The 20,445-nt window shown below is 34.2% G+C and overlaps 1 protein-coding gene across 2 annotated transcripts in view; it reads right to left on the minus strand.

Annotated features, from left to right (window-relative positions):
* Positions 1-20,445, minus strand: part of ZNF292 (zinc finger protein 292) — an 87,741-nt gene that overhangs the window by 20,475 nt on the left and 46,821 nt on the right. The window contains exons 2-5 of one of the 2 annotated variants that reach the window (XM_046675709.1): positions 20,264-20,418; positions 19,992-20,070; positions 17,598-17,733; positions 4,114-4,316 (exon numbers count right to left, since the gene is read on the minus strand). In XM_046675709.1, the coding sequence (XP_046531665.1) occupies positions 4,114-4,316; positions 17,598-17,733; positions 19,992-20,070; positions 20,264-20,418 (573 nt within the window). Of the gene's footprint in view, positions 1-4,113; positions 4,317-17,597; positions 17,734-19,991; positions 20,071-20,263; positions 20,419-20,445 lie in introns of those variants that run through there. The other variant, XM_046675710.1, reaches the window with a different exon arrangement.

Here is a 20,445-nt window from a genome sequence, read left to right on the forward strand (position 1 = left end):
AGGAAAAGTTGTGTTAACTTTAAACAATTACCCTGGGACGCCCATGCCGACAAAGAGGAAGTCAATCCACGAGTTCTGTTTCCTTTTTCATAAGATGTTACCAGTAACAGTAACAGCAACTACTATTTATCAGTGCTTCTTTAGAAAGAGCATTGCTAAGCACACAACAGCTTGCCGCAGAGAGCACTTCTTTTTAGAGATGAGGCTCAGAGAGGTTAAGTTACTTCTCAAAGTCACACGCCTGGTTAGTGGCAGCGTTAAGACTTAATCCAGGTCTAGCTTCAAAGTCTGTGCTCCTTCCCAAACTCCACATGCACAAGAATATTGTGGCCTTTTATTTCTAAATATTGACTTTTACGTGTTTCAGATTTAACAAAAATTCTTGTTTCTTGAAACTCTGATTTATTTTGAATCTGATCATTTCTTTTTCTTCTTCTAAAACCTAGTCATTCTTCTTGAATGCTCAAATGATGCAAAATGTGTACATTATGCTTCTGGAAATTTATTTTCCCAATAATATTACCTATATTAGCTTATATTTAATAATTTTTTAAAAACACTGTATGTAAAGTAGCCTCTATATATTTATTCACATATATACATATACCAACTGAAACATTTGCTATATTCAGTAATACAGAACATCTCACTTTTTACAGGTATACTAAGGAAACAATTTTTACTGTGCACTTGATAGCCTTCATTTCCCTGATTTGCCACTAGATGGCCCTCTCGAAAAAAATATGACACTAAAGAGAATGACAGGGAAAATGAAACCATATTTAAACTAACGAATGGCTGAAGTGAAATTGTGAAACTGAGATACAGGTCAACTATAGCCATCAATGAACAAGAATAATTTTTAAAATCCAAGGTAGCATAAGGTAGGGATTATCAATATATTAGTGATATAGGGACTATTTACATATTATGGATATCTATTCTCCGTGGCCTTGAAAAATGAGCAAAATTTAAATACCAGAAAGTTAAAAATCTGAATTAAATATTTAAAGTTTTAAATGTTTGTTAAAGACATACTATGCTAAATCCCTTTGTAAAGCAGAGAAATCATTTCAAAAATGTGAATGATTTTTATGTTTTAATATGGCTGTTCATGCCAGGTAGGTATTCAAAAAATATAAAACACTTCATCAATATTTTATGTACATTTACCAAGTGTTCTTTTCAAATGTATTAACTCTAATCACATTTCAAGAACAGTCTTTTGCTTATCAAAATAAAACTGCTTTCCAATAAGAAGAGAACTTAAATAGTAAACCTGTCATACTAAGAAAATGGAAAATCAAATAATGAGCTATTATTTTTAACTCTCATGCTAGCAAAGATTTAAAAGACGAATAATCTCTAGTGTCAGGAAAGAAATTTCATATGCTGTTTATGGCAGTATAAACTGGCATAATCTTTTTTGGATGGTAGTAGTGTCCTATCTATTAATTCAAAATGTGTAGATTGTTCAATCCAGCAATTCCACTTCTAGAAATCTATTCTACCAGTACACTCCCAATGAGAATGAAAGGATGTATGTACAAGGCTACAATTTCAATGTCTCCCAGCCTGGCTAAAGATATTATAAATCCATGCTACATAATTATGCGACCATTGGAAAGAATGAGGTTGATCTATACATAATGATATGCAAAGACATCTAAAATAAGGGGGAAAAGTGACTAGCAGCCAGGGGGTATGTATGTTTTAAGTATATAAAAATATATATGTGCAGAAAATTGTCAGAAAAGTTATCTATCAAATTTCAAACTGAATAATTACTAAAGGGAGTATTAATTGGGGGAAATGATGGTTAGAGAGACACAAGATAGAAGACTTTACTTTTTAAACTTCTATGTTTAATGACAAAACCAATAGAAATACTGGATCTAAAGTAACACTGCTAACTTCATTTTTATACCTATACCAAGAATCCAGGCCAAAGCTCCTTCCAGAGGCCATCTCTCTCAGCCCCATTCCTGTGCCATCTATCAGGGCTAGCTGCTATTTCTATCATATTGAAAGGATCCTGGGAAATAATCAATCCCTTGCCTACTGGCTCACTTGGACAAGGACTTCCTCAAAAGGACCAAAGATCCAGGCCATAGTTGACTCTTTCCAACATGTATTCCCACCATATTCTAAGGAATAGGTAAAAAACTCAAATGCTTACTAGAACCAAACAGGTAAAGGAAAGGAATGAAGAGGGTCATGTGAGAGAGAGAGAAAGAGAGCGCGCACGCACGCGAGCGAGTGAGCGAAAGAGACAGCGTATCTCTTCTGAAGGGGTAATGTCTTTGGGCAACTATTCCCAAGGGACTACCTTCCCTTGGATCAGAAATAATAAGAAAACTTACTTCACATGGAACAATGAAGAACAAGTTTCTAGATGTTTGTAATAGAAAAATAAAAGAGTAACCAAACAATCTCTAAGTAAAAAGAGACTTTTAACAAGGAATGTATAGACAAATGTATCCTGCCCTGTTCTGCACTATGTGATCCAGTTTCGTTTCTGGGGTAGGTACAGAGATTTTAGTGAACTTTGCTTAAGAACATGGAATCCTTAATTCTACTGCTTAACATGAGAAGGAAAAACCCCATTTCATAGGACCCCAGAGATACCCAGGGTGCTCATAGAGAATTTTCCTGAGGATCTCCCAGAGCAGGCTGGGCTGCTGCTACTCAACTCTGGATAATTAAACCAAAACGGAATTAAGGTTCAGTATTGTAAGATCTTTTGATTATTCAAGAGAGCTAGAAATACAGCTATTCCTGGAGATTACAAATTCACAGACTTTAAATAGGACTTCAAAGCTAACCCAACAACCCTACTACTAGAAGGTAGACTTCTTTAGGGCAGGGCCTATGGCTTCTTCACCTTTATCCCCCCTCCCTTCAAGTGCTTAGACTGCACACGAACTTAATAAAAATTGGCTGAAGGAAGGATGGATGGTTGGACAGACTGACTTAAGGGCTGGGACTGAAGTGATAATGAAAGCTTTAGCAGAGCTAAAAAATATCTAAGATGTAGCAGCACAATAAATTTATTTAAGGATTTTTTTAAAACGTTACATTTCAAAGGCTATCTCAAGAAACTTTATACATCTGCCGATTAACTTATCTATATAGTTATTCTGAACTAATAAGAAAACTTCAATTTTCTATTTTGTTCTGATATACAGTGATTAAAAAGCCAATTACCTGAGATAAAAGCGAAATAGTAAAGGAAAAAATGTACAGATTAGCCAATGTCCAAACTAATGACATATTTCCTAGGCTAGAGCCCTTGGCTCCCTACTCCATCCAGCCAGGAGACTGCAAGACATCACTCTTCCCAGTATCCTCATTATCCTCACCACACACAACAGGTTTATTTCTAATCTTTGTCCAAGCCTATCATCTTCCTCTTCACTTTCTATTCTCAAGAAAAATCACACAATCACCATTATAATTACAACTTCTAACCTCACGTGGGCATTTAGCTTTCTGTCTAAGGTGATTCTTCTTCTGGACTCTCGAAGAAAATAAAGTTTTACATTAAATATGCAAATAAAAATTTATCTTAATATATAGAGATACAGATCTAGATATCTAGATCTATCTATCTATGACTTCCCCACAGGAATGTTTTCTCTGCTTAATACATATATAGATATTAGATAGATAGATATATCTTATGTACCTATCTCTCTATAAAAAACAGAGAAACTATTCCTATGGAGAAGTCATATAAATTCTATAGTTACTTAAATTAGCCAGTTAAAACGATTTGCAAGTATCTTGAAGACAGGTAAAGCTGAAGTAAAGGCCCAAATGCTGACAAATAGAAACATTCTACTAAACTATGAAGCCACCACCATCTTTCCCATAATTTAGCCAAAGCAGTTAAAAGACCCAAATTATTTAAAATAGAAGCTACGTGAAATCAGTTCACATATCATTCTGAAAGATGCTTAGAGTCACTACACAAGAGCATACCAAAAATTTAAGATCGACAATGATCCCTCACTATCTAAGAGAAAGGGAAGTCAAAGACATTCTAATTTAATTAAAAATTAATTTCTTCACTTCAAAAAATAATTACTAACAACAAAAAAACATACTCACCTCTTCGATTAACTTTTCATTTGGTGATGATGTACAAAGACAGACAAGGTAAGTTTGCTTAAAACTACCTTTTGTACCAATCTCTGGATGGTCAGAACACAGCTTTGCTAGAGCAGTTGCTTGACTTAACTGATTTGTTTTGATTAGATGTTTAATTCTCATATCCAACAAGATGGGACCCTCAAAAGCTAAAAATTCATTCACTTTAAAAAACAAGACATAATAGATTATTAACATTTGATAATAATTCATTTGCAATACAAATACTTATAAGGAATATTTTCTTAAAAGCACAGGAACTTTATTTTTATTTTTGCAATTTTCTATTACTGTCAGGCTATCACAAAATACTTGACTTTATAAGCAAAAGATTATATTGCTAATTGTTTAAAGATGCATTAAATATTTGTGTCCCTGAAAGTACCATTTAGAATGAGGTGAATTAACTTCCTTTTGATAAAAATAACTTTGCATTAATCTAAGAGTCAGTGTTATTAAAATTATACTAAATTCTTTTTCCCACAGCATTTATTCTTGAATACCAGGGGTTAGCATCTCTAGAAATCTGCAGTGCTAGGGCATTACACACTCATATGGGCAACCATGAAAGGATGTTTGGATATTCCAGAGGATGAGATTCAACTAATATTGTGTTCAATAGTGACGATTTATTTTTCATTTTACCAAAGAGAAATGTATCTTGCTAAATAGGTGCTTTAGAATGAGTTAAAATAGCTAAAGAAAAATAAATAAGGGGATGAGGGGAGTCTGCTCAAACTTCTGTGGGTCTGTGTTATTTTTAAAACATCAGTTGATAAACCTCAACATTTGCTTAAGACTGACACATAATAAATTTCTATTCTGTTCAAATCTTTGCATTTCCTAGTACTTGGTCTGTTCGACTACAAAGAAGAATTTAACTTTTATTTTTTGTATTTGTGGAGAAGAATTTAAATTTTAACAACTGCAAATTTAAACTTTTCCCTAAGTCTTCTCTACCAGGATGAAAATCACGTTTAAAAATTTACTTGGGGATGGCTAGCCTGAAACCTTTGGAAGGCTTTTAGTAATAAAATCTTTAATATCCTATAAATAAAACACACAATTTCTCTACTTGTGAACAGACTGGAAGACATGTCTAGTAAGTAATTTATGGGTTAGAAGATGGAGACTGAGAGATGTTCTTCCCTTCTTTAAATATCCTTTGCTAGTACCTTTATTTTTTAGATCTAACTGTACTCTACTCCCCTATGAAAAGATTACTCTGTAAGATAGTATGATCATGGTTCCTCAGTATTAAAACCATGAGCATCTAAGAAATTTTACACAGAATTCCAAGTTTCATCCTTTCCTTAGTCTAAACCTTTGTACCTGCTACTCTCATTCTTTACATGAATGTGAACCAAAAAGTATACATACTGAACAGAGATAAATAAAACTAAATGTATAACTTTCTGGTGCCTCTGACTATATGTCTTACATATACAGGGCATTACTTTCCTTTTTTAAATATCACCTGATGCTATTAGGATAATTATATTACAAATGTCTTTTCACTGTTCAGTTCTGCCAAAGCAAAATCTGTAAAGATTTTAACTGAAAATTTTAAGAAAAATCAAGTTAAGATAAAAGTTATTCCAGTTATAAATCAGTCACAGACTCTAAAAAACAGCTTTAGTTTCCTAACACAGTAATTCTCTCAAAAGGAAACTCTAACAATACAAAGTCAGAATTACTTCAAATACTCCCACAAAAACTCATAATCAACAAACTCTGAAGATTACGGCAAAGAAATTATTAAAGGTGGCAAGGATTTAACAAAACTGAAGATAGTCTTAATAGGAGAATCTCAAATAGTCCCTAAAATCTCAAATAGCAGCATGTAAGTTAGAATAACAAATTTTGCAAAATAATTTCTGTGCTAACTCCATGTATAGGAGAATATACGTTAAATTATAAATTTCAAAAACATAGTTGTGTGGATTTCTTTTTTTAAATGAGAAACTACTGCCACACTTAGAACAAAACTGATTTCAAAGAAATACAGACTATTAGAGCCAAAGGGACTTTACAGATCATTTTGTCCAGCTCCGTCATTTGGCAGATGAGTAAACTGAGGCTCACAGAAGGCAAGTGACTTCCTAGGGTCAAAAAGCCAGTTAATGACAGAACCAGGACCAGAATAATGGAATCTTCTGACTTCCAGCTTTATACAGTGGTGAGACGAGGAGAAAAAATTCTCATTTGATGAGTGTGTCTACTTCCAATTAGAATGGCACTTTATAGCAGCAAAGAGCTGTGAAGTAGCATTAGCTTTTAAGGGAAAGTAAGTAATGTATTCTGAAGCTCATGATTCAAGTGGATCAAGAGTAGATTACACTCTTAACACTCAATTCAGAACCTATCGAAAGCTTACTGCACCCCCTCCTTCATTTCTCTTTTGCTGCTTTCCATTTTCCAATTCCTCTGTATCTTTCTCTACTTCTCTCCAATCCAGGACAAGCTTTTCCTTATGAGTTATCACATCAACGACTACCTGTTTTAGTGCTTGCTAGACTTAGGAAAAAAGTTTTACGATCTTTATCCTTGAGCAACTAGTCACAGGAAATTTCATACTCTACCCTGCTTTTGCCACTCTCCCCCCAGAAAAGTTAAAATACCTTGAAGTTTAGTTGTGTGTAGCTTTTTAACCTATTTTCTGTATTTATGGACTCGAACAGAAAAGCAGGTTTTATCACATTCAAGCCTATCAAGAGAGCTGGATGACATAAAATAGCAATGTAAATGAATAATATCCAGCCAGTTCAATTAAGAAAGCAATAATGGCCTTCTCATAAAATGCCACTTACATAGTATCAAAAAGGAAAATATTAGTTCCTACATTAAAGGTAATTAACTTTAAAAATATTACAATATGTAGGTTGAATTTTTGTGATAAATCATTACATAAATATTAACTGAGTGCATACTATGCACCAAAACTTAAACTAGGTCTTAGATTCCTCCCAAAGTGCAGCCAACTTATTTACTGGGTGCATATTTCTACACCCAGATTCATACACAATTTTCTTCTCAACACCTCCTACTAGGTGTTTCACAAGCATCTCAAACTCTGCATACAGAAACTGTCTACCACAGTATGTGTTATCTCAATCCACTCAGTTGTGCTCAAGCCAGAAACCTAAGAGTTGGCCTTAAAATGCTCTCTCCTGCCTCCTTCTCACACATATATCCAATCCACCGTCTAATTCTGTCACTTCTAACTCCTGCATCCTCAATCACATTAAATTTCTCCATCCCTATTCTTACCATTTGCCCTCTCCTCCCAGCTCAAATCATTAAGCTATCAGACCACTCTGCAGCACTCTGCTAGTCTTTTGCATCCACTCTTACTCTCTCCATCACATCTCCACTAAGACCCAGAGTGCTTTTTTTTAAGCACACACTTGATTGTCTTCTCCCAATTTAAACCCCACCAGTGGTTTCCCTTTGCCTTCAAAGGGTAAAATTCCAAAATTCTCATCATGGCCCACATCAATCTGCACCACCTATTCCTTTCTAAAAAATACAATTTGTATTTCCTCTTAAAAGTCAATTCAGCATTTGGGCAAGAACAAGAAATAAAAGGCATCCAAATTGGAAAGGAAAAAGTAAAATCATCTGACTGCAGATGGCATGATGTTATATGTAGAAAACCCTAAAGACTCCACAAAAAAACCGATTAGAACTAATAAATTTAGCAACGTTGTAGGATACAAACATCAGAACAAAAGTAAGTGGCATTTCTATACACAAACAATGGATAATCTGAAAAGGAAACTAAGAAAACAACTCCATTTACAACAGCAACAAAAAGAACAAAATACTTAGGAATAAATCTAACCAAGAAGGTGAAAGACTTGTACACTGAAACCTACAAAAACATTGCTGAAAGAAATTAAAGACTATTAAAGTCAATGGAAAGATCTCTGTGCTCACGGATTGCAAGACTTAACACTGTTAAGATGTCCAAGCTCCCAAAGCAATCTACAGATTCAATGCAATCCCCATAAAAATCGCAATGGCATTTTTTGCAGAGCTAGAAAAATTTATCCTAAAATTCACAGGGAATCTCAAGGGACCCCAAATAACCAAATAATTTTGAAAAAGAACAAAGCTGGAATATTTTTCAACAAGTAAAGTTGAAAAAGAACTTCCACCACTTCAAAATATATTACAAAGCTACAGTAATCAAAATAGTGTGATACTGGCATAAAGACAAGACATATAAGCAATGCAGTAGAATAAAAAGCCCAGAAATAAACCCTCACACACATGGTCAAAAGAGCTTTGACAAGAGTGCCAAAACCACTCAATGGGAAAAGAACAGTCTTTTCAATAAATGGTGCTGAGAAATCTGGATACCCACATGCAAAAGAATGAAGTTGGACCCTTATCTTACACCATATAAAAAAATTAACTTCAAATGGATTAAAGACCTAAACATAAGATCCAAAACTATAAAACTACCAGAAAAAAAACAAAGAGAAAAAGTTTCAAGACACTGGACCTGGCATTGACTTATTGGATATGACACTAAGTCAGGCAACAAAAACAAAAATAGACAAAAGGGACTACCATCAAACTTGACATTTTGTGCAGCAAAAGATAGAATCAACAGAGTGCAAAAGCTATCTAAACAGAATGGGAGAAAATATTTGCAAATCACAAATCTGATAAGGGGTTAATATCCAGAACATATAAAGAACTCCTACAACTCAACAATGAAAAAACAAATAGTCCTATTAAAAAGTGGGCAAAGGACTTGAATAGACATTTCTCCAAAGATGATATACAAATGACCAACAAGCACATGAAGATACTGAATATCACTGATCATCAGAGAAATGTAAATCAAAACCACAACGAAACAGCACCTCATACCCATTAGAATGGGTACTATCCAAGAAACAGAAATAAGTGTTGGTGAAGGTTGTGCAGTACTGGGAACCTTTGTGCACTGTTGATACGGGACTATAAAATGGTGCAAACTCTATACAAAACAATCTGGAAGCTCCTAAAAAAATTAAAAATAGAATTATCATATCATCCTGCTATTCCACTTCTGGGTATATATGAAACAGAATTGAAAGGAAGGTCTTGAACAGATATTTGCACTCCCATGTTCACAGCAGCACTACAGTCATGTGATGCTTAACGATGGAGACATGTTCTGAGAACTGCATCGCTAGGCTATTTCGTCACTACGCAAACATCACAGAACCTACTTACAAAAATCTAGATGGCATAGCCTACTACATACCTAGGCTATATGGTACTAATCTTATGAGACCACCGTCATATATGCAATCTGTCACATCCATTACTGACCAAATTGCCCTTATGTGGCACGTGACTATACTCACAACAAGAGGTGGCAGCAATCCAAATGTCCATCAACTGATGAATGAATAAACAAAATGTGGTGTGTGTGTGTATATATATATACATATATATATATATATATATATATACACACACACACACATATATACACACACACATAATGGAATCCTATTCATCTTTTAAAAGGAAGGCAATCCTGTCACATGCTATAATATGAACCTTGAGGACATTATGCTAAGTAAAATAAGCCAGTCACAAAAGGATAAATATGGTATGACTCCACTTATATGAGCTATCTGAAGTGGTCAAAGTCATAGAAACAAAAAGTAGAATGCTGGTTAACTAGAGGCTGGGAACGGAGGGTGGGGGGAAATGAGAGTGTTATTTGTCAGAATTTTAGTTTTGCAAGATGAAAAAGTTCTAGAGATCTTTTTCACAACAATATGAATATACTTAACACTACTAAACTATACACTTAAAAATGATTAAATGGTACATTTTATGTGTTTTACCACAATTAAAAAAATGCCTTAGAAATAAATTCAGCATCCTTAGCGAAAAAAATCTAAATTCAGAAATTTAATAAAAACATAACACTTCCACCTCTTCACTGGTTCTTCACCCTAGCTGTACAATTGAACTTCTAAAAAGTACTAATGCCTGGGGCTCACATCCAGAAACCCTAATTTGATTGGTCTGAGGCAGGCCTCCGGCACTGGTGCGTCTAAAAACTCTCCAGGTGATTTAAGCACAGCCAGGACTGACAACCACGTCTCTAGGTAACCGTATTTCAGCATCCGAATTATCAATTAGGGATAGTCTTAATCTTTACCCCACCCCTCACCCTTTCCTGAGGGAACAAGTTACATTTATAAGAAAGAGAATTTTCACTTTAAGATCTCAGAACTTCTTAAATCATGCTGCTTGCTTTTTCATTAAGTCTGAAATTTTATGGTCATAACTGATTTTTTGACATGATTGATATAAAACAGATTTAAAAAATTCCATGTCACAGATGAACCTAATTAATATGCAACACTAACATTTTTTTGTGAAATAAGATTTATTGGTATTACTTTTAATTAAACTGACATTAACAAATACACTTACTAAAACAGAAATAACATATTTTTCTAAGACGTTTCAAGGAGCCACTGAGTATGTGTTTTAAAATCATTTTTAGTAAAAACGAAAATTTTGGGGTCACTATATTTAATTATATAGTTACACTATAATTAACGTTAACAAAATTAATATAAAATATGTCCTCAGCCTGAAATGGGAGAGTGAATACTTTTATAAGCTTATTGTGGTGAAGTTCTATCAGCTTAATTCTATCCAGAGTCACTGATCCTCAAGGATCTAGTTTTACACAAGTAGAAGGCAATCTAATTTAGTAGTGATTTTTAAAAATAAAATCTAAAATGTTCCATTTACTTATTTTTTTAATACCAAGGTCACGTAAAGACAAAGGAGAGGGAAGAAAACAAAGGAAATAAATAGAAGACAAAGAGAAACAAGTTAGGAAAATTATATTTCTGGGAGTACTTACTATATAGTCAGTCTATAAGGTGCTCTTTTTAGTGACCTTCTATAACAAATGTCCTAATATAAAAAAACTGTCAATAGATTTAAGGCTAGGTCTCAGAGTCACCCCTTTGGCATTCTCTATACAGACAGGTAAAGACAGAAATATATAAACACAAACAATATACCAAAAGTGTCAGTGAAAGAACTGAGATTTACTATCTGAAAGCAAATGCAGCAGCTGCATTTAGTCAGATCTGGCCTCATCCTATTTACCTGGAAAATATTAGTTATCATTTGTTCTTTCCTCCCATCTCCTCTCCCTTTAAAACACTACTGCATCTTACGTATACTAATGTCTGGTAAACCACGCAGCATTTTTCCCATGTTCACTGCAAAATGCAAAGTTTATTACTGAAATAAAGACTTATTTCCTCATAAAACTCTGAAGGATTTATAAGTACTACGGAAAAGCTTCAGCTTTTAGAAATTTCCTTTGAAAACCAAGGGGTTCTGGAAAAAAAAAAGAGAGAGAGAACTGTAGGGCTTAAATTCAAGAAAGGACTGGCAAGCTGATAAAAATGCAAATATGCAATTGCAAATTAACCCAATATAGAAGTAGAAGGGGAAGGGCTGAAGGAATTCAGTGCGACTGTAATAGGGAGCTCTCTCTGAGTTTAGATTTTACAATGACACATGTACAAGAAGGAAAAGCAGGCTCAGGACCAAGGATGCACCATGAGTATCTGAGATCTGGTACCAACCTATGCAAAATGTTATTAAAGCTAAAACCTAAGATGACCCCTAGCTCACCAAAAATGCTGAGAACAATCAAATTAGTGGAGGTGGGTAACCTCTTGAGAAAAGCCTGATGCTTGGGTTTGATTATGTATTATTTATGATGACAGAGAAAAGGAAAATTCCTCTAGTCTTACGACGGTTCTGATAATAAACTTTAGATTGAAAAGGGTAGAACAGTGAGGCAAAGAGAAATAAATGGGGAAATGTAATTTTCAAAATGGAGCTGATGGTAAATTTTGCAAAACTGTAGGCTAGAGGAATAGATATAATCCTGAGTTAAGAGTCTCAAAATTAATTACATTAAAAACATGACTTGTGATTGTTCAGAAAAAGAAGTGTGACTGTTAAAAGCCAAGACAGAGTCACTAAACATAAATTAGGTTACGCTTTTCACAAAAGTTATCTCAAAATGTATCATAGACCCAAATGTTAAAACGCAAAACTATAAAACGTGTAGGAGAAAACAAGAGAAACATCTATATGACCTTGGGTTTGTAAACGAGTTTTTAGAAAACACCAAAAGCATGATCCATTACAGCACAAAGAGGGAATCTTAAGGTATGCAAATTTAAAAAAATTATTTAGGAGGGTGGGGGAACCCAGGATGGAATGGAGAATATAGCAAAATAATTTAACTATATCACAAACGTTATGCAAGAACTTCACTGAAAGAGGTGGGGGAATAAGGTGCCGACCTAACTAACTTTGGATGAGTGGAGTCTCTAAGAATAATGGCAAGAGAAACTGTACACAGCATTGGACTTGATAAAGTTGCTTTCCACAGGGGTACAGGTTATCAATTCTGAAACTACTATACAGGTACACTAGGGCTGATTAAGTATATGGATGGCCAATGGTGGGAGAAGCCAGTCTGAAAAGGTTACATACTGTATGATCCCAATTATATGACATTCTGTTGAAGTGAGAGGTTATAGATAAGCAATAGGAAGAGGCTAGAATGATCCAGGTGGTATGGATTAGAGTTGGAGACATCAGGATGAACTCTGATATTTAATGTAACATAGATACAGCTGGTTACATATAGAAATATTTAGAGATATGTGTATGCACACAGATTAGTATACCAACATATATTTTCTTGCTTGTCCACTGAGAGATCCTAGAAGCAGTGACACCCTAGCAGCAACAAGCACACCTAGTTACCATGTCTTGATTTCTAATACTGGTCTCCTATAAAAGGAGCCAGGGCTCCTTGGAGAAACAGCTGATTCTACAACTGGGGCAGGAAATACGCAAGGTAAACCTGGAGCACCTTATTGTGCCAGAAGCAAGGAACTACTCAGACAAAAAATACAACCCACAATGATGGGGGTATGTCAAAGTGACACAGAAGTTAACTCAGAGAGTTCCCTTCAGCCAAAGCTGGAATAATTTGAGCAACACAATAAATAAGTAGTATTGAATTATGACCAAAGTATAAGATAAATATCTAATTAGTCCACACTGATATTAAAATCGCTAAATAAGTAAATAAAGGAGGAAGAAAAGACAAACCTCCTGTGTAGAATTCCAAATAATCTAGGTAGATAATGCCTCAAGGAGGTGAAGCTTAACTCTCCACCTCTTAAGTGTGAGCTGCATATAGTAACTTCCCTCCAAAGAGCAGAGCATCGAAAGGGAGAAAAGAGTAACTTTACAGTGGAGAAACCTGACAAACACACCACGTCAGCCAGGTGATCAGGGTCAACATCAACAGTGAGAAGTCACGTTGACAGTATGCACCCTTGAAATAATTTGATGACAATGGCACTTTACCTCTGTGATCTTCCTCCCCCAAACCCGTAATCCCAGTTCTAATCATGAGAGCAACATCAGACAAATCCCAATTGAGGGACATTCTACAAAATACCTGACCAGTACTCCTCAAAACTGTCAAGGTCATCAAAAACAAGGAAAGTCTGAAAAACTGTCACAGCCAAGAGGAGCCTAAGGAGACATGACGACTAAATGTAATGTGGTGTCCTGGATGGGATCCTGGAACAGAAAAAGGACATTAGGTAAAAACTAAGGAAATCTGAATAAAGTATGGACTTTAATTAATAACAAAGTATCAATATTGGTTTATTAACTGTGACAAATGTATATAACATACTAATGTAAGATATTAATAGAGAAAATGAGTTGTGGGAAATATGGGAAGTCTTTACAAATTTTCTGTAAATCTGAAACTATTCTAAAATAAAAAGTTCATTTAAAAAGTAATAAATTAGGTCAGACTAACTTCAATATTAAACAATCTTACTTAATAGAACTCTAGCCAAATACCTGTCATGGTCTTTCATCACACCCTAACAGACAAAACAGAGAACCATGGACCAGACATAAGGACAAATAGGTGTATTTGATGAAACAATCATAACCAAAGGGTACTGACTAAAGGACTGAAGGCAAACAGGAAGACTGAGACCAGTAGACCAGTGGCTAGGTTTTGGGACATGATCATTTTATGGTAATTATCAAGGACCTGGATGCCAACAGAGTGTATATTAATAAGGTCTGCTACTGAGAGGAAACTGAGATTATCAACAAGTTGCAAAGGATCCAACACAGTGAACTTAAACAGAAAAAAAAAATATAATACCTGTGTGCCAAAAGACCAAGTATAAAAATGAAGATCATTTAAGAGTATCATTTATTTAAAATTTTCTGTGTGATTTTAGGAAGCTCACTGAGTTGTCAGGATGATATGGCTACCCAAAAAGGTAATGTCATCTTAGGTCACACTAACTTAAGTATAAATTGTCAGGAGGAAGAGGATGACAGTACCAATGACCTCAAAGCTGGTCAGACCATATTTGGGGCACACACTAAGTTCTGAAAATTACACATTAAAGAGAACAACAAACAAAACACACTCAAAAATCAGGAATCATGATTATAGATTTAAAATCATGCCACAACAGGAAGGCTTTTAGTCTACAGAAGAAAAGATGACAGGGTGTGGACATGATGGTGAGCTTTAAAAATCACAATTGCTATGACGTGAAAGAGGATTTATGCTTTGTGTGGTATGGCTTTAGGGGTAGCACTATAGATCCAAAAGGTAGTAAACTCAAAGAATGCAGTTTTCACAATTTTCACAATGAAGATTTTCTAATAGCAGGCTAAGAATGGACTGAACTACACAGTTATTCGCTGGAAGTGCTGAAGCAAAGATTGATTTATTTAACAGTGATGTTTTTAGAAGGGAGTTAAAATTGGGTAAAAAATAAATGAGCATTTACTGCCTTTCCAATCCCGAGATTATGACTAAAGAAATTGGCACAGGCAATATATAAGCCTCAAGTTCCTGTGATATTCAAAGGCCATCTACTTGAATTACGTTGGTTTACTTAACCTTATTCTAGGATGCTAAAACCTTACAGTGAAACCAGCATTTTTAATTTTGAGTCCCGCCCCCCCTCAATCCTCCAAAATCAAAGGGGATTTTTTGGTTTAGCTGGGTTTTAGTAGGTCCAAAATTAGTCAACTAAAACAAAAAAGGAAATAATTTAAGATTAAGTGGACTATCTACTGTTCAAATACTACACCAAACCTTCAAAGGCTTCACTACAAACAAATTAACGAGCAAAGCAGCCTACCAAGGTGTACTCATTATTCCCTGAGCTCTAGCTCTTCTCTTCAAATGCACTATAGGCTAGATTCAGTTAAGCCAAGGGGCTGGATATCTAATATAAAAAGCTAAAAGTTCCCCATCCTTTAAACCATCATATTTGAAAATGTAAGTAAATTAGTATGCATGTATAAAATATTAATTCCTTCAACTTTTTAAAAGGAAGAAATAAACTTCTAATCAACTTCTAACTTATGTTATTCATAAAATAACTCCCATCAAAAAAGCATTCTAAATAACAGAGGAGTAAGTAAAAATTATGGCCGCAAAATCTCATTATATAACATTTGTCTGGTTGCTTCATGAGTTGTATTAAAGGCTGGCTACCTACAATCCATCTACTATTGTAGAAACTCCTCTTGGCTGCATAGTCCAAATTATTCTAGTGGTTATGTCAGGTGAAGATCAAGAAATAAAGCAGCACAGAGATGGGCAGAGACATTTGTTAACAGAAACAATGTTAGGCACATTTAAACAAGTAAAGAAACTGAGCACATTTTCTTTTTAAGTAAATTTTAAATCTCTGCTAAGGTAAAGGTTCCATTTTCCTGCTATAGCATAACGTGTGAGTTTGGCAAAAACTTTTCAGAAACTGACAACAGAAAAAAGGAGTTAATTCTTTATTTAAGCTAGGTGTGATTTTATTTTATTAGGCTAGGTACAACAGGGCATAATATACAAAGGAGAGGGGTTGAGGATCTGACTTCAATTTCTGGCTCTGCCTCACATCACTGGCAACATGATATAGAAAGGAACTAATTTTTCTGAGCCTCCATTTTCTCATCTGTAAAATAGGGACAATAAAGATCCTACTTTTTTCACTGAATCATTATAAGGTTAAATGAAACCATATATAAAAGAACATTTCAAACTGTTAGGAACTATACAATGTAACTTGATATTATCATTAATGTATTACATCCAATATTGCCAAAACCCAGGAAAATTAGAAAGTATAATTTGATTACAGGAATAACAACATAATGCTATTAATATATTGGGAATAAAACTAATATACCAAAGGCAAAAAAATCTAAGATTCTCAACTTTTAAATGTTCTTCCTTTTAGTATTATTTTAAATACTGAGGGTCTACTCTCCATTTCTCTAAAGTCTTGAGAAGCCGGTAGCTAATCTGTGGATCTCCACAAAGGAATGAGGTACTAAAAATAAACTTCTTCTGAAAACTAAGAAACAGATAACACTGCTTCAACTATCAGGAAAGCAGGGAGAAATGTTAAGAAGGGAGTCAGGAAGCAACAAGCAGGTTGAAAAGAAGTTTGGAGATTGGCTGGGAAGGCTTTTGGTAAATATCGAAGTACCAGAAGAGTTTACAAGCAATGGGCTTAACAACACTCCCTTCTTGGAACCTTCAAATTTGCTATCACATAGCAAAATATCTAGAGTTTGCCATCAATCAACAGGAAAAGGAGCAATAAATGATGGAAGAAGCTTATTTACTTCTTTAAATACCTTGGGAAAGGTTAGGTTGAAATCTGGGCTCTTTCCTAAATAATCTCAAGAAAAGTACCAAAGACAACGACTGTGCTCTTTGTAGTATACACAATTTTTGAACTCTGAACATTAACTATTATACGTATTAGTGATTTAGCCATCTACTTTTCCAATAGCATATCTGCCAGTTTGAGTCTAACTGGGATCTTTATTGCCCGAGCTCATCCAATAACAACAAAGTAGGATAAAATAAAATTGAGCAATAAACTGAGAAAGAGTACTAATCTTAGAGACAAAAGACTTGAGAGTTCTAGCATTAATTTCTTATTCTATTTTGAGGAAAATCATTTAACTATCCTATTTCTGCTTTTCCATCTGTCAAAGAAGTTAGTTATCAAATATAAGCTAGATTGCCACCAGTCAGGATGTTGCAGAGGGAATGCCTCCTCTGTTGAAAAGACATTAGTTTCTCTGTTACTCTAAGACTGTATAACCCTATAAATACATCTTCCCCCAAATAAAATAAAGGTGAAGGGCCTCAAGAACCTTAGGTGAAATTTAATTAAATGGTCCTTCTTTGGGATATCTTGAGATGAATTATATCAAAACAATCTTAAGTACTTATTTTTTCTAGTCTAAAGATTCTTTTTTTTTTTCTGTCTCTCTCTCTCTAGAAAATTTACCTTTATCCTTATCCAATGGTTCCTGGGAAAGAATAGTGCACAGTACCGGGTTTTTCCACACCCCAGTCTCTTGAGCTAGAGTAGCTAAAAAATGCAATTCACAGCTGCCATTCTCCATCAGCTTTTCATGAGCTACCTATAAATATTAAATAAACATCCAAAGAATTACAACAGATTTTTAAAAGCAAGCTTATCAGGCTTTAAATATAACACTAAACTTTTGAAAAATAAGACTTTTTATCTTAAAAATTTCACATCACATTACAAAGTGCTGAATTCCTTTACTTCTGATTTTTAAAGACAAATCTCAAGGGTAAGAATTATATCAATTATAAATTTTAAACAAATACAATGGATTTCTAGAAATAAGTCCATATTATTTTTTCCTCCCAAAATCTAAAGCAAGAGCAAAGTTATTTCTTGAGGAAGCTATCAAAATATCCATAGCATAAAAGATCTTACACATTTTATATCCTCTGTGTTAGTAAAAAAATTCTGCCCAAAACTTCTACCATTAATAAATGCATCAAGGCCTAAGTGACAGCTTACACATGTTCCAATAAAAGGGACTTATGAAAAGAAAACAACTAAATGCATGCTTTTTCATTTATTCATTACATAGCCTTGGCACTATCCTATTAAAGCTGACACTGAATCCTGCTTATTAGTTTCCAAGTGCTCATGCAATCGGCATATTCTTCAGGTCACAAAAGGGTAATAGTTTTTATTCAATTTAGAAAATGTTTATTGAGAACTTCTATGGGCAAAGTACCAGGAAAGAGAGCAACTAGTCCCTGCATTTATGGGGCTTATCCTCTAGAGAGGTAAAGAAATGTTAAACAGTTAAAACACAGGTAAAATGAGACAAATGCTATTAAGCAGATATAAAATAACTGAGGAAGCTCTGAAATGAGAGCAAAGTGTCACGGAAATTCTTAAAGCTGCATGCTATGTTTATGCAAAAGTCTATTCCTCAAAACCATAAAAATCTTCCCATTGCATCAAGTTCAAGTGCTTTAAGAAATTTTCTTTGAGCAAAAAGCTACCACAGAGGGATTTAAAGAGTTACTTCCTTCTCATTAACCCATATGAAAAAGTATCAACTAGTGCTATTGTTTCAAAAAGGAAAGTTTAAAAGTTTACCTTATGTTGACAAACAAAATAAGTAGTATGAGGAATTCAGTATTATATCTGTATATAAACAACTTATTTAATTAGGTCTGTAGTAGAATGTATATGAATGCCACACAATAAAAAGTTCAGACATAATTATTGCCTAAAAATTAACACTTGCTAGAGAAAAAAACCTAAGATACAAGTTACTGATATGCTGAAGTAGAGATTGTATGATCAAAAAGTTAGGTGCAATGTGACAAACAGGACAAGACACCTTCATTTCAACAAACAGTTATTAAGTATCTATTATGTGTAAGAGTCTATATGGAACCCTAAGGTATTAAGATATTAATCCTATCTTCAAGAATTTTGCACTTTATGTCGATTTTAATGTTTAATATTAAAATAGGAATGTTGATTTCTCTGCCTAACTACAGTTTATTTCACATGCTTCTAAAAGTTGAGACTAATCTTCTTTAATATACTTCTTACTGAAAAACATAAGGCCAAAAGATATTTTAAGAACACTGGCTAGAGAAAGAGAAAACCATACTTTCTGAAACTAACTGGCAAGAACATTCTTTTTAACTAATCAATTAATCAAAATTTACTTGAAGCTATAATATATCCAGCACAATCTAGTGCTTGAAACAAAATTTAACGTTCTTGAAAATACTCCAAAACAACAAGCGCCAGATTGTGTGGGATTTATATAAGTAGACAAAGAGGTACAGCATGAGTTTTCAGACACAGGAGAATAAAGCATGGGCTTTGGAATAAAGAACCTTGGTTTAAATAACTACTCTGTGATATTAGCTGTATAAATTTGGGCAGATAAATATTTTAGAGTATGAGCCTCAGTTTCCTCACCTTTAAAATGGGAAAAATATACCTTACCCCCCAAAGTTTTCATAAGGATTAAATGAGACATGACAAATACTTACTAGCATATCACAGATTCTCAGCAACTAATTAAACTGTTTCTAAATACAAACGAGGGCGTTTTCTTTTGTGTTCCCTTACTGCCCTGGCAAAGTCCTTAAGTATCTGATCTTAAAGAACCATGCAACATTCAACCAATCTATCTAAATGTATATACTCATTTAGCAAATGTTTACTGAGCATCTACTATATGTTAAGACACTAGTGTTGATAAGAGCAGCAATTAATGTTTGTCATTACTTAGATATTTTAAAGCTTAATCAAATAATTTTTTAAGAATAAAGAAAAGTGACATAAGATATACCTATATTAAATCTAATAGATAAATATTCTCACCTGCACCAGTGCCTGAAATTGTTCCCACTGTTTATCTGATAACTCCACAGGCAGACACAGTAAAAGTTCAACACAGCTTCTAAAAAACAAAAAGTTGGTAAAGATACAAATAATTATTAAAATTAAAACTAAAATAAAATGAACAATTCTAACATCACCAGTAGAATCCTCATAACTAATCTATTTAAAATTAAACTATCTTAGGACCTGAGGTACAAAATTAAAACAAAAAAGCTAAATCTAAGTTTTTATTTACTCAAAGGTCTACTCACAATGCCAAACGTTCCAGAACCAATGCTACGTTTTCACATTCAGAGGTAAGATATGGCCGGGCTTTAACATAACTTTGGATAGCCACTGTGTATACCTCCAGCAAAGGTAAAGGATCTTCAGAAGTTTTCCATTTCTCTGCATATTCAAGGAGGGTCTGTTTTGGAAGGAAGAATAAAAAGTA

This window comes from Equus quagga, chromosome 11 (genome assembly GCF_021613505.1).
Source record: "Equus quagga isolate Etosha38 chromosome 11, UCLA_HA_Equagga_1.0, whole genome shotgun sequence".
Lineage (NCBI taxonomy): Eukaryota > Metazoa > Chordata > Mammalia > Perissodactyla > Equidae > Equus > Equus quagga.